Raw genomic sequence first — 12969 nt, forward strand, 5'->3', positions numbered from 1 at the left:
CCTCTTCAGAAGACCCTGAAGGTCTCTACTAGTTATAGAACCCACACAAACTAGATATTCCCCAACCTTCAGGGAGTCTTATCCAGATTGGATAATTCTTCTCCATTCTCTCACTATTTTGGAAAAGTCCCCGTAATCACGTACAAGTCTAGATTTTGGAACCTAATGCACTTTATTTCTCACCTGAAGGTCTGAAACCTTAAAACTTGAGGCTGCAAAGGTCTCTTAGGAGAAGGTGAAAAATATTACTTCTGTTCATTGGGCTAGTCATAAAACAAGTCAAACAAAATTTTTAAAAATCCACAGAGAAGTTAAAGTCTTACAATGCCCAGCAACATATTTACTTATTATCTATATTTTTTCAAAAATTTTATTAAATGTTTCGCAGTCAGGAAAATATATTTCATATAAATTCATCCATACCATTAAAATGTTTTTTCTTTTAATATGTTCCATCAGCATCATGTAATTGTGAAACATCAAAAGATGGAGATATATTACTGAAGGCTTGTGATTTCATCTTGCATGTTTTTCACTAGATATCCAACACACATAAACAAAATTAAACACTTCTTTTTTCAAAATGCTATTCATGTGAAAGTAGACATCCTTATCCTTGCTATTTCTCTCATGCTATAAGTTAGTGGATGCAGTTCTTGGTGGCTGAATATATCTCCACTATCCAGATATTTTTATGCTAATATCACTAGAGAATCAAATTAACTCTCTTAAAGGTAGTCTTTCTCTACATTTACAGGCTTTTGATATTGTCTATATGTAATTAAGTGGCTAACATTACAGGCAGTTGATTTCTGTTTCCTTTCTAAAATCTAGAATGATGGGTTGCATTGTCAACAAACAAAAAAGTGAGCTGAACAGATGGCTAGAAAGCATAATTACATACAGGATATTCTTAAACTGGGAACCAAAGAGAAAATTTGTAAGGATTACTTTTTGTATGAATGTTAACTGAATTAGTTTGTTAATTTCCAGCCAAAACAATAAAGAAACCAAAAACTTGGATCAACATAATTGTGTATCAGGTTAGTGGCAAACACAGAGAAGAACTATTTAAAGTGAACTTAAAATATATTTGACCTCTGTGTCCAGTATAACATATTGTAAGGACAAAAAGAAATGCAAAAAACCTTAAATTATATTCATGCATGCGTTTCTTAAATAACATTAGTTTTGCTAATTTGAAATCCATGTCTTAGAGACTACAATAGTTCCAATGCAAAATTATTTTAATATTACTAACACTCAAAATTTTTAAATAAAATAAAGGAGATATGAATGTAGAAAAAATGCAAGTAAATAAAAACCCTGTAATTAAATTCAAAAGTATCAGCTTGAGATCTTGATTTATTTTTCTCTTTTTAAAAATATATGTTTTTATCTCTGCCACTGAAAAATCCTAAAACCAATGACATCCCAGCTTTAAACACTGTCTCTAGCATTCATATCATGACCTCTAACTACATTACCCAATTAACAGAATCAAAACTCCTTTGAGAAACGTTTAATTCTAGATCTGTGAATGGAAATCGACAAAATGAGCCACTAACATCTTGTCAAGCCAGAAAACACGACTATTGGGATAGTGTCCAAAATACATAGGAGCAAAATTGCAGAATTTTCAACATACAAAAGGGACAATTTGAGCCTTAGGAAAAAAAAATGACTGTAATGTATTGAAATATAATAACATATACAGATATATATGTTGATAGTAATATTTTAACAAAAAGCTCAATTGTTACTTTGGAGGTTTCTAAGTAACTTTATTAGTATTTACTTATCCAAATTCAAAATGTGAGACATTCTATAAAGCAAATGACCTGTTTTCCCAAGTAGTAAATAGCATTCAAAAAAGAGTTATACATTAAAAGAAACTCAAATCAAATTCAATGTATAGGTTCTTTTAGATTTTTCTTTTACCAAACAGTATTTTTTTACAGTTGAGAAAATTAGGAAATTTTTAAAGTGGATTGGGAATAACTTGAAAATTTTTCTATTAATACCATGATAGTATTAATTTTCTGAAGCTATTGTCATTATGTTAAAGTTCAAATATAAATAAACTGGGAGAGAGTCTTGTGAAACATGAATAGCTAAGTGTGGATAATTGTTAAATATGTATGATGAGCACATGGGTTTTATTATTCTGTTCTCTCTGTTTTCTGTGTGTTAAGATGTCTAAGATGATGATTAAAAACCCCACAAATATAAACATAGACACATGCATCAACTGTATGCAATATATTATAAATCAAATGCTTCTGATGGTAGAAATAGTATCTAGAAGTATTACCTTCTGTGTTATTGTCAATACAAATAGAATAGTGTCACTGATTATTGAGCTCTTTTACTTGAATTAGCCCTATTGCTGAGAAAAACATTAATTAATTCTACAAAATATACTGAGAAGTTATTATAATCATTGCATGGTATTAGATTCTTGATTCATAGACACTATTTCTATCCTGTGTATACGTGCGGGTATACATGCTGTTGCTTTTAGTCATGCTGTTGCTTTAGTCATGTCTAGGTCTTTGTAATTCTATGGACTGTAGCTTACCAGGCTCCTCTGTTCATAGAATTCTCCAGGTAAGAATACTGGAATAGGTTGCCATAAATTACATAAAATTTTAATATATATTCCTCATTTTCTAGATTTGCTACTTCATTCATTTGATCATTTATTCAGCAAATTTTAATGGAATACTTGCTTATTAAATGTGTCCCAGGTACAGTAATGGACATGGAAAAAGAAAGTGGTGAACAAAATCTGAAATTTCTTCCTCATGACCAGTTCTATTTTTCCAATGTCATTCACCATTACATAGCTCACCCCTTGGATACATCACATTTCTATTTATTCTTATGCGTGAAAAATCTTTTCTTAGTTTCATTCTGTTTAAAATTCCTCTGTGAAGTCTTTCTTAAAACCCTTATGAACTCATGTTTTTAAAGCACAATCATTTATTTTGACAGTATATTTTATTGAAATTGTTGGTTAAAATGCTAGACTTCTATTAGTCTATGAGTGTACATGGTCCCATAACTTCATGGGAAATAGATGGGGAAACAGTGAAAACAGTGTCAGACTTTATATTGGGGGGCTCAAAAATCACTGCAGATGGTGACTGCAGCCATGAAATTAAAAGATGCTTACTCCTTGGAAGAAAAGTTATGACCAATCTAGATAGCATATTTAAAAGCAAAGACATTACTTTGCCAACAAAGGTCTGTCTAGTCAAGGCTATGGTTTTTACAGTGGTCATGTATGGATGTGAGAGTTGGACTGTGGGAGCACCAAAGAATTGATGCGTTTGAACTGTGGTGTTGGAGAAGACTCTTGAGAGTCCCTTGGACTGTAAGAATATCCAACCAGTCCATCCTAAAGGAGATCAGTCCTGGTGCTCATGTTGAAGCTGAAACTCCAATACTTTGGCCATCTCATGTGAAGAGTTGACTCATTGGAAAAGACCCTAATGCTGGGAAGGATTGGGGGCAGGAGGAGAAGGGACAACAGAGGATGAGCCGGCTGGATGGCATCACCGACTCGATGGATGTGGGTTTGGGTAGACTCTGGGAGGTGGTGATGGACAGAGAGACGTGGCATGCTGTGATTCATGGGGTCGCAGAGTCGGACACGACTGAGTGACTGAACTGAACTGAACTGAATTTACCAAATACGGGGAGGAATGATTCTTTTCTTTACGTTATTATTTAAGAAACTCTTGCAGAACACTCAGGTTCAATCCCTGGGTCGGAAGACCACCTGGAGAAGGAAATGGCAATCCACTCCAGAATTCTTGCCTAGAGAATCCCATGGACAGAGGAGCCTAACAGTCTACAATCAGGGGAGCCTGACAGGCTACAGTCCATGCAGTCACAAAGAGTCTGACATCACAGTGAGTAACACTTAGCCAGTTTTACCAACATTACTATTTAAAAAACTCTAGTAAATGGTAAATCTTCAATACTTGGGAAAAGAAGGGGGAAGGAAAGAAGAAAATCAGTTATACAGCAGGCAGTCTAATTAAACTGTCATCAGCAAAGAGGAAACTATAGGAATTCAGAAAATAAGCTCTTGTTTCTTACATGGGATGAAACTGAGAAAAAGCAGGAAGTAATAGTTCATATGCTTCATTCACTGAAATTTTCACAAGCTGTAAAAGTGCTGCACCTTTTGTGAAAAAAACAGACAAGTAAATCTTGGCAAAAATAGAAATTGCTCAACAGCAGAAAAATATAATTTCAGCAAGATATTTCACTGGAGCATCCCATTTCAACCAGAGTGGTCAGACCCAAGGAAAATGAATTTCTAATGTCCCTTTCATTGATCTCATATAAAGAACTGAAAGGCCCCCAAAGGTATTACTACTATCTTGTTTGATTTCCAAATAAAATCTGAATGCTAGCTAGCCAAAAATGACAATTCTGACAGTTCATTTCACAGTCCTCTAAGAACAAATATCAGAAGAATGGAAAAGGAATATGAACAGCAAACAAAGTATTAAAGAACAAGGACAGAGGGAGAAAAGTGGGGAAAGGGGAAAGAAATAACACAAGGGGAAGTTCTGTTGCTGCAAGACAGAATTACCCTAGGATTTTTTCTTGTTTCACATTAATCTTTCCACCCCATTCCCAAGGAACTGGCTATACTGATTAGAAATATTTGTTAGCCTTTTTATTTCACCACAATCATCATTGTCACTTCAGTTCAGTCACTTGGTCATGTCCAACTCTTTGTGACCCCATGGTCTGCAGCATGCCAGGCTTCCCTGTCAATCGCCAGCTCCCAGAGCTTGCTCAAACTCATGTCCATTGAGTTGGTGATGCCATCCAACTGTCTCATCCTCTGTTGTCTCTTTCTCCTCCTGCCTTCAATCTTTCCCAGTGTCAGGGTCTTTTCCAATGAGTCAGTTCTTCGCATCAAAGTATTGGAGCTTCGGCATCAGTGCTTCCAATGAATAGTCGGCATTGATTTCCTTTAGGATTGACTGGTTGGATCTCCTTGGAGTCCAAGGGACTCTCAAGAGTCTTCTCCAGCATCACAGTTCTAAAGCATCAATTCTTTAGCACTTAGCTTTCTTTATGGTCCAACTCTCACATCCATACATGACTACTGGAGAAACCATAGCTTTGACTAGACAAACTTTTGTTGGCAAAGTAATGTCTCTGCTTTTTACTATGCTGTCTAGGTTGGTCATAGCTTTTCTTCCAAGGAGCACATGTCTTTTAATTTCATGGCTGCAGTCACCATCTGCAGTGATTTTGGACCCCAAGAAAATAAAGTCTATCATTCTTTCCATTGTTTCCCCATCTATTTTCATTAAGTGGTGGGACTGGATGCCATGATCTTCATTTTTGAATGTTGAGTTTTAAACCAGCTTTTTCAACCTTCTCTTTCATCTTCATCAAGAGATTCTCTGGTTCCTCTTCACTTTCTGCAATAAGGGTGGTTTCATCTGCATATCTGAGGTTATTGACATTTCTCATTGTCATTTATAACTATTGAAATTATATTACCCCATAACTGTCTGTCTGGAATATGATCCACTCAGAGCAACTTAATTACTTGATGAAGCCATGAGATTTATGTTCTTTTTATATTTCTCTATTTTATTATGACTAATAGAGATAAATGAAACTGGAAAATTATTATAATGTTTTATAGTGATGAGCTTAAGTGTGACCATCTGAGATTCTTGTATGTGTTTTTTGAGGTTGAAGACATTTATCTAAAATTTAAATTTTCATTATGTGTCTGTTGTTTTTCTCAGAGAAATTGTGAAACAAGTTGTTCCAAAGATCAGTTCCAGTGTTCCAATGGTCAGTGTATATTAGCAAAATGGAAATGTGATGGCCATGAAGACTGTAAATATGGAGAAGATGAGAAAAACTGTGAGCCAGGTAAAATGCTTGAGACAATATTTCATTTAAGTAATATTTTAACTCAGAATTTAAATTTCAGCAAAGATATGTATAAAACAGTGGTAAATAATGCACATTTTGCTGTTTTTAAGTAATAATCTGAAATATCTGTAGATAAATTGATTGGTGTGCCTTTTGTATGTTTTGAAAGTGTTTTGGTAGGCAAGATTGGTATTATTTCCAGATACAAGCATTACTTCCCTAAATTTTATTTTCTGATCTCTATATTTTTCTATATCATTTGGAGTTGATTTTCCAAGATAGTGGAATGAAAAAGGTTGAAACTATAAGTGTGGTAAAACTCAGGTTTCAATTCCGGAAATTAAGATTATTAAGTAGAATATAGAAGGTGCATTATTTCTTTTACATCTTGGTCCAAAATAAAAATTTAAGATTCAAAATAAGAGTATGCTGCTGCTGCTGCTAAGTCACTTCAGTCGTGTCCGACTCTATGCGACCCCATAGATGGCAGCCCACCAGGCTCCCCCGTCCCTGGGATTCTCCAGGCAAGAACACTGGAGTGGGTTGCCATTTCCTTCTCCAATGCATGAAAGTGAAAAGTGAAAGTGAAATCACTCAATTGTGTCTGACTCTAGCGACCCCATGGACTACAGCCTACCAGGCTCCTCCATCCATGGGATTTTCCAGGCAAAAGAGTATAGGAGAAAAAATACCCAGTTCATATATTTCTATTCCTTAAACATGACATAAATATATATATATATATATGGAGAAGGAAATGGAGAAGGAAATGGCAACCCACTCCAGTGTTCTTGCCTGGAGAATCCCAGGGACGGGGGAGCCTGGTGGGCTGCCGTCTATGGGGTCACACAGAGTCGGACACGACAGAGTTGGACACAACTGAAGTGACTTAGCAGCATATATATATAAATATAATTAGCTTTTATACTTGGGAATTTTAATAACATTATTCTACAGGAAAAAATACTGGGGAAGATAACTTTGTAATCTATCTATCTATCAATTTATCTATCTATCTATCTATCTATCTATATATATATATGGTTATGCGTAGTTTCATAGTGTAATAATTATTTTGAGGGACTAACTCAGAACTGCAGATACCTCACACACACTTTACTAATAGCCCAGGACCATGCCCATGGTTCACATTGCTAATTGATCACATCTTTGTTCTTACTGAATTCAGACATAGTCCCAGACTCATTAATACAAATCCCTAGGCAACCACTGCCAATTAAAAGGAATTAAAACCTAAGGAAAAAGCTTTTTAGCATCCCTGGACTAAGCCATTTATTCCACAAAGCCATTACGTAAGTATATTTGGCTACCTAGTAATCTAATATAAGGCCAAGAACTCCAGAATTTGAATGCAGGCTTAACAAACTGAAGCCCCTCAACAGAGAAAGGTGTCATCATTCCTGTGTTAATTAATTACATCAGGTATTGGCTATAACTTATTTATCTAAATTTAAATTGTTTCCATATCATAAAAGAATTGCTTCAAATTCTACAGACTCTGCTAATTATACATATGTTCATATTTAAAACCCCAGGTTAAAAAAAAAAAAAAAAAACTTCTCAAAACTTATATAAATATGACATTTTTTTCAAAATAGCCAAATAGATATGGGGTCTATGAGATCACACCAAGATTTTCACTTTTAGCTTTATACAATGCATATATTAATTAATATCCTCAAAGTTTACTAAATCCTATTACAATTTTTAAAATAATTTGAGGCTTTTTTATTTTAAATAGATTTCAGATTATAAGAGAATACATTTAACTCTTCAAAAACCAAAGTAATAGAGGATATAGAGAGGTCCACCCCCCGCCCCGGCCCTTTTTTTCTTTAGTGAGTTGAATACTTATGAACAGACCATTACATCATGAGGTATATTTCAGTTCAGTTCAGTTCAGTTCAGTTGCTCAGTCGTGTCCGACTCTTTGCGACCCATGAATCGCAGCACGCCAGGCCTCCCTGTCCATCACCATCTCCCGGAGTTCACTCAGACTCACATCCATTAAGTCAGTGATGCCATCCAGCCATCTCATCCTCTGTCGTCCCCTTCTCCTCCTGCCCACAATCCCTCCCAGCATCAGAGTCTTTTCCAATGAGTCAACTCTTCACATAAGGTGGCCAAGGTACTGGAGTTTCAGTTTCAGCATCATTCCTTCCAAAGAAATCCCAGGGCTGATCTCCTTCATAATGGACTGGTTGGATATCCTTGCAGTCCAAGGGACTCTCAAGAGTCTTCTCCAGCACCACAGTTCAAAAGCATCAATTCTTTGGCGTTCTACCTTCTTCACAGTCCAACTCTCACATCCATACATGACTACTGGAAAAACCATAGCCTTAACTGGACGGACCTTAGTCAACAAAGTAATGTCTCTGCTTTTGAATATGCTATCTAGGTTGGTCATAACTTTTCTTCCAAGGAGTAAGCATCTTTTAATTTCATGGCTGCAATCACTATCTGCAGTGATTTGCGAGCCCCCAAAAATAAAGTCTGACACTGTTTCCACTGTTTCCCCATCTATTTCCCATGAAGTGATGGGACCAGATGCCATGATCTTCGTTTCTGAATGTTGAGCTTTAAGCCAACTTTTTCACTTTCCTCTTTCACTTTTCATCAAGAGGCTTTTTAGTTCCTCTTCACTTTCTGCCATAAGGGTGGTGTCATCTGCATATTTAATACAATACAAAAATATTGTAAAGCTTATTTTAAGTCAGTGTTTAATATCAGATGTTGAATATAATTCAGTGTAAACTATTTTTATTACTATCTGTAATTTTCATATGCTTATTTATGCTTTTATCTATCAACATTCATTCTGTTCACTAAATCTAAATCCCAACTTTATACTCAGCTTCTCCTACTTGCTCGTCAAGTGAATATATATGTGCCAGTGGGGGATGCATTTCAGCATCTTTGAAATGTAATGGAGAATATGACTGTGCTGATGGTTCAGATGAGGTAAAATCTATCTTTTTATTAAAATCTCTGAATTATGTGAATTAGATATGAGAAAGCAAATGTAATAAGCAACAGAGAGACAGAATCTTGATTCTTAGCACTGTCTAAAATGTCAATACAAGAACATTGAATACAATAATTTCAGCAAATGCCTGAATCTTCATGCTGCCCATAGACTAAACTGTATTGTCATTTGCAGAGGTGATATTCATTAATTAAAAATAAAATAAAGCCCACATAGCATAATAAATCTCCACTATTGTTAGTTGCATGTTTACTTTGCTTGTGACTATATCATTATCAGTACTTAAAACTGCAGCACCCATTTGTATTTGAACAGATGGACTGTGTGACTGAGTGTAAGGAAGATCAGTTTCGATGCAGAAATAAAGCCCACTGTATTCCAATTAGATGGCTTTGTGATGGAATTCACGACTGTGTGGATGGCAGTGACGAAGAGAACTGTGACAGAGGTAAGGTACTATTGCATATGTGTGTCCACAAATGAGAGAATGGGAGTTAAGATGCTGTGCAGAATATTTAGATCATGTGCTAAAGGCAGAGGATAAGACAATTAAAGTGATTCTCCTTTTCTAGTTTCATTACATAATGGCAGTGATGTTTTAGTCTCTAAGTCGTGTCTGACTCTTGCGATCCTACGCACTGTAGCCCACCAAGCTCCTCAAGCCATGGGATTTCCTAGGCAAGAATATTGGCATGGGTAACCATTTCCTTCTCCAGGGGATCTTCCTGATCCAAGGATCAAACCTCCTGCATTGCAAGCAAATTCTTTATTGACTGGCCCACCAGGAAAGCCTCTCAACACATAATACAGAGTTCTAAATAAGCAAAATCTGGATGATTTTCAGACAAGAATATAAATCCATTTTCATGTATCAAACACAACTAAAATGCAAGTGTTTTTTGAGTATCTATCATGAGTATGACATTGGACTAGATGTTGGATCAGGGATAGAAATGCGAGAAGAGGTCAGGGAACATAGCCACTATAGCCATTCCTACCAAAGTATTTTCTGGGCACGTTTCTCTCCCACATTGCTTGCCTTGTTTCTGAAAGAATAGAAACAACATATGGTATATTACATCACACATGCTAATATGCTAGATCATAGATAGGTTGTAGATTGGGCCCAAAATTTGTTTCTTGCCATATGGTTGAGAAAATGACCTACATTATTTGAAGTCTGGAAGAAACTTTTGATTTTATAGTATCATTCTTTTCTAGTTATGTGAAAATATTTCCTGACATATAACTTTTTAGTTGCAAATCACCACATTAAATTATTGCTATTTTACAGTTAATAAGAGGAAAGCAAAGAAATTGTAGGGTGAATCTTAAAATGGCCATGAATTATAGCATTCTTATTAATTTCATAATGTTAGAAATATTAATTAACACAATTTATTTTTACTTATAAGATCCTCTAAACTTTACATTTTAGAATATTTGAAACATCATCAACAGAGATGATGTTAGTATTGATATATGTTGTAAAGCATTTTAACAGGCACTCTGTTTATAAAGTTTAAATAGATCTAAAATATTTACTTCTATAAATATATAGTCACTCAAGGAAAAATATCTTCTACCTTCTTTAATATTAGATCAAACCTTTATGATTGACTACATTTCTATTCCAAATCTGATAAAGTGTTATTATATCAGCAGAAGAAATCCTAGTTCTTATTTGGAATCTGCAGTGCATTATAGAAAATCATAAAAGATTAAACTTCCATAATAGCTGTTTCTACTTTTGCTTAAGTTCTCACACTCGCTGTCTGTAATTGGTTACTCTGGAGAAAGCAAGCTTTGTGAACACTCTGGGACCAAAACCTCATAGTCGAGGACTTTAGGTCCAAGATTAACTTTCTTATCATTTAGTATTTTCTCATTAATAAATTCCATCCCCTCAGCTTCAGTCACTCACCGGTCTTGTTCTTTTCCTCATTTTTCCTGTCTAGACTTATTGGTGACCCAGTTGGTCACCAATGCATCCTACTCACTGCTGCTATGTTCATCTTGTGTAAGTGTAACTCTGATTATGTCAATCTTCTCTCAAAGCTCTTCTTGGTTAGATACAAATATCATAACCTGGCAGTCAGGGTTATGAGAGAATGATCCCATTTCACCTTCTGTATCATTCAACTAAACTTCCCTGTTGCAATATGTTTCTGTACAAACAAAATGTGGAAATGCATTCCAGGCAGCAGGATCATTATGTTCAAAGTCACAGAGGTGAGGGAAACTTGATCCATTTAGGAGCCACAAGTAATTGAAAAGTCATGCTCTGGAATTTAGTTTTAATATTACACATATTGAGGCATTTTCCAAGGCTTTTAGGAGTTTTCTAATATTAAAAAAGGAAAGGGTGATAAGATTTGAACTATGTAATAGCACAGAGAATTGACTGAGATGATGGGGAGCAAGAAATCTTGTTTCTTATTTTATCTCCATGAGTGTTTCCATATTCATGTTTTAATACCATCAAGCCCAGCACCAGTTCTTTAAGAACTGTAGAAATACCTGGAGAGTGAATCTGTACCTGGGAGGGTGTGGAGTGGGGGACAATTATGTTAGAATTTAGTTACTTTTTAAATATTGGATTTCATACAAATGTGTTTAAACAAAGAATTCTAGGTTAAAAAATCAAACATTAAAGTAAAACATTAAACATTATAGCTTTTGAAATCTGGTATAACTTTCAATTTTTAAATGGTTCAATTAAATATTTAAACTTACTGACTAAAAATCAGAGCTGAAGGCTTTGAATTAAACCATTAGAAATATGTCAGATTTTCTCTCCCCTCTCTATGGCTGCATCTAACATTTCCTGGATTCCTTGCTCCCAGGAAATATCAGTGAAATATCTTGATGGTTTGATCCTGTATGGATATGACCAAGTTCAAATTTCTAGCATTTGATTGCTTCCAGGAACTGGTTTAAGTATTGGATAAAAGCACTTCAAGACATTGAAGAAATAAAATGCCAGAATATACAGCTCTTCTGTTACATGTTACTTCCATTCATCTTAAAAATGGACACATGAGCTAACAGGGGCTAAGTGTTGGGGGGTTGAAGGTAAGAGAGCTACCTTCATGGAACATTTTCCTTGTGAATCAGTTTTACTGGTTTACTTTAAAAGAAAAGAAACCCCAAATATTATGGAATTAAAAGCAGCAGTCACATTTTAAAGGTAGAACATGTTGCCTCAAGGAAATTTGTTTGTTTTGGCCTGAACTTTCAAACTTTCAAACTCTTTATACCAATTTTGATGGAAAAGATAGTCTTTTTTGCAATTATTAGCTTCTAATAATTTAAGCTTATCTCAACCCTAATTAAGATGAGAACTCTTGATTCTTATTTTCTGTGATGATATATTTGTCCAGATTCCTATGAAAATGCCAAGAGCTCAATTGAATTTAGACATAGGTTATTATTAATTACATTGCTTGTTTCTATTTTTCTAATAACCTCCCATTAAGCTGATCAAGAATATGACTAAGAAACTGGAATTTTAATCCATTAATTTCCTTAAATTATGCCAGTTCTAAATTGTTTATGTGTGCTTCCTGCAATTTCACAATATGCTTTTTAAGTTAGGGTATCTTGGAACCCCTTGATGCATTTTTTTGAAATGCAAATTTTTCCTAGTAAAATGGGAAGCCTTTAGTAAATTATCATAAAACCTTTGCCTTTGTGTTACAATTATGATTTAATATGCATTTTTACTCTTCTTAATAAAAATAGTCGCATGTCTGACACTCTTATGGGGACAATTATTCAGTTCAGTTCAGTCACTCAGTCGTGTCCGACTCTTTGCGACTCTATGAATCTCAGCATGCCAGGCCTCCCTGTCCGTCACCAACTCCCGGAGTTCACTCAGACTCACGTCCATCGAGTACATGATGCCATCCAGCCAATCATTCTTGGTTGTCCCCTTCTCCTCCTGCCCCCAATCCCTCCCAGCATCAGAGTCTTTTTCAATGAGTCAACTCTTTGCATGAGGTGACCAAAGTACTGGAGCTTCAGCTTTAGCA

General features: G+C 35.3%; 1 protein-coding gene across 1 annotated transcript in view; it reads left to right on the forward strand.

The window, feature by feature from the left end:
- LRP1B (LDL receptor related protein 1B) overlaps positions 1-12969 on the forward strand; it is a 1972098-nt gene that overhangs the window by 1775353 nt on the left and 183776 nt on the right. The window contains exons 69-71 of the mRNA XM_068968462.1: positions 5796-5925; positions 8804-8910; positions 9251-9383. Of these exons, the coding sequence (XP_068824563.1) occupies positions 5796-5925; positions 8804-8910; positions 9251-9383 (370 nt within the window). The remainder of the gene's footprint in view (positions 1-5795; positions 5926-8803; positions 8911-9250; positions 9384-12969) is intronic.

The sequence above is a fragment of the Capricornis sumatraensis genome, chromosome 3 (genome assembly GCF_032405125.1).
Source record: "Capricornis sumatraensis isolate serow.1 chromosome 3, serow.2, whole genome shotgun sequence".
In the NCBI taxonomy this organism is placed as follows: Eukaryota; Metazoa; Chordata; class Mammalia; order Artiodactyla; family Bovidae; genus Capricornis; species Capricornis sumatraensis.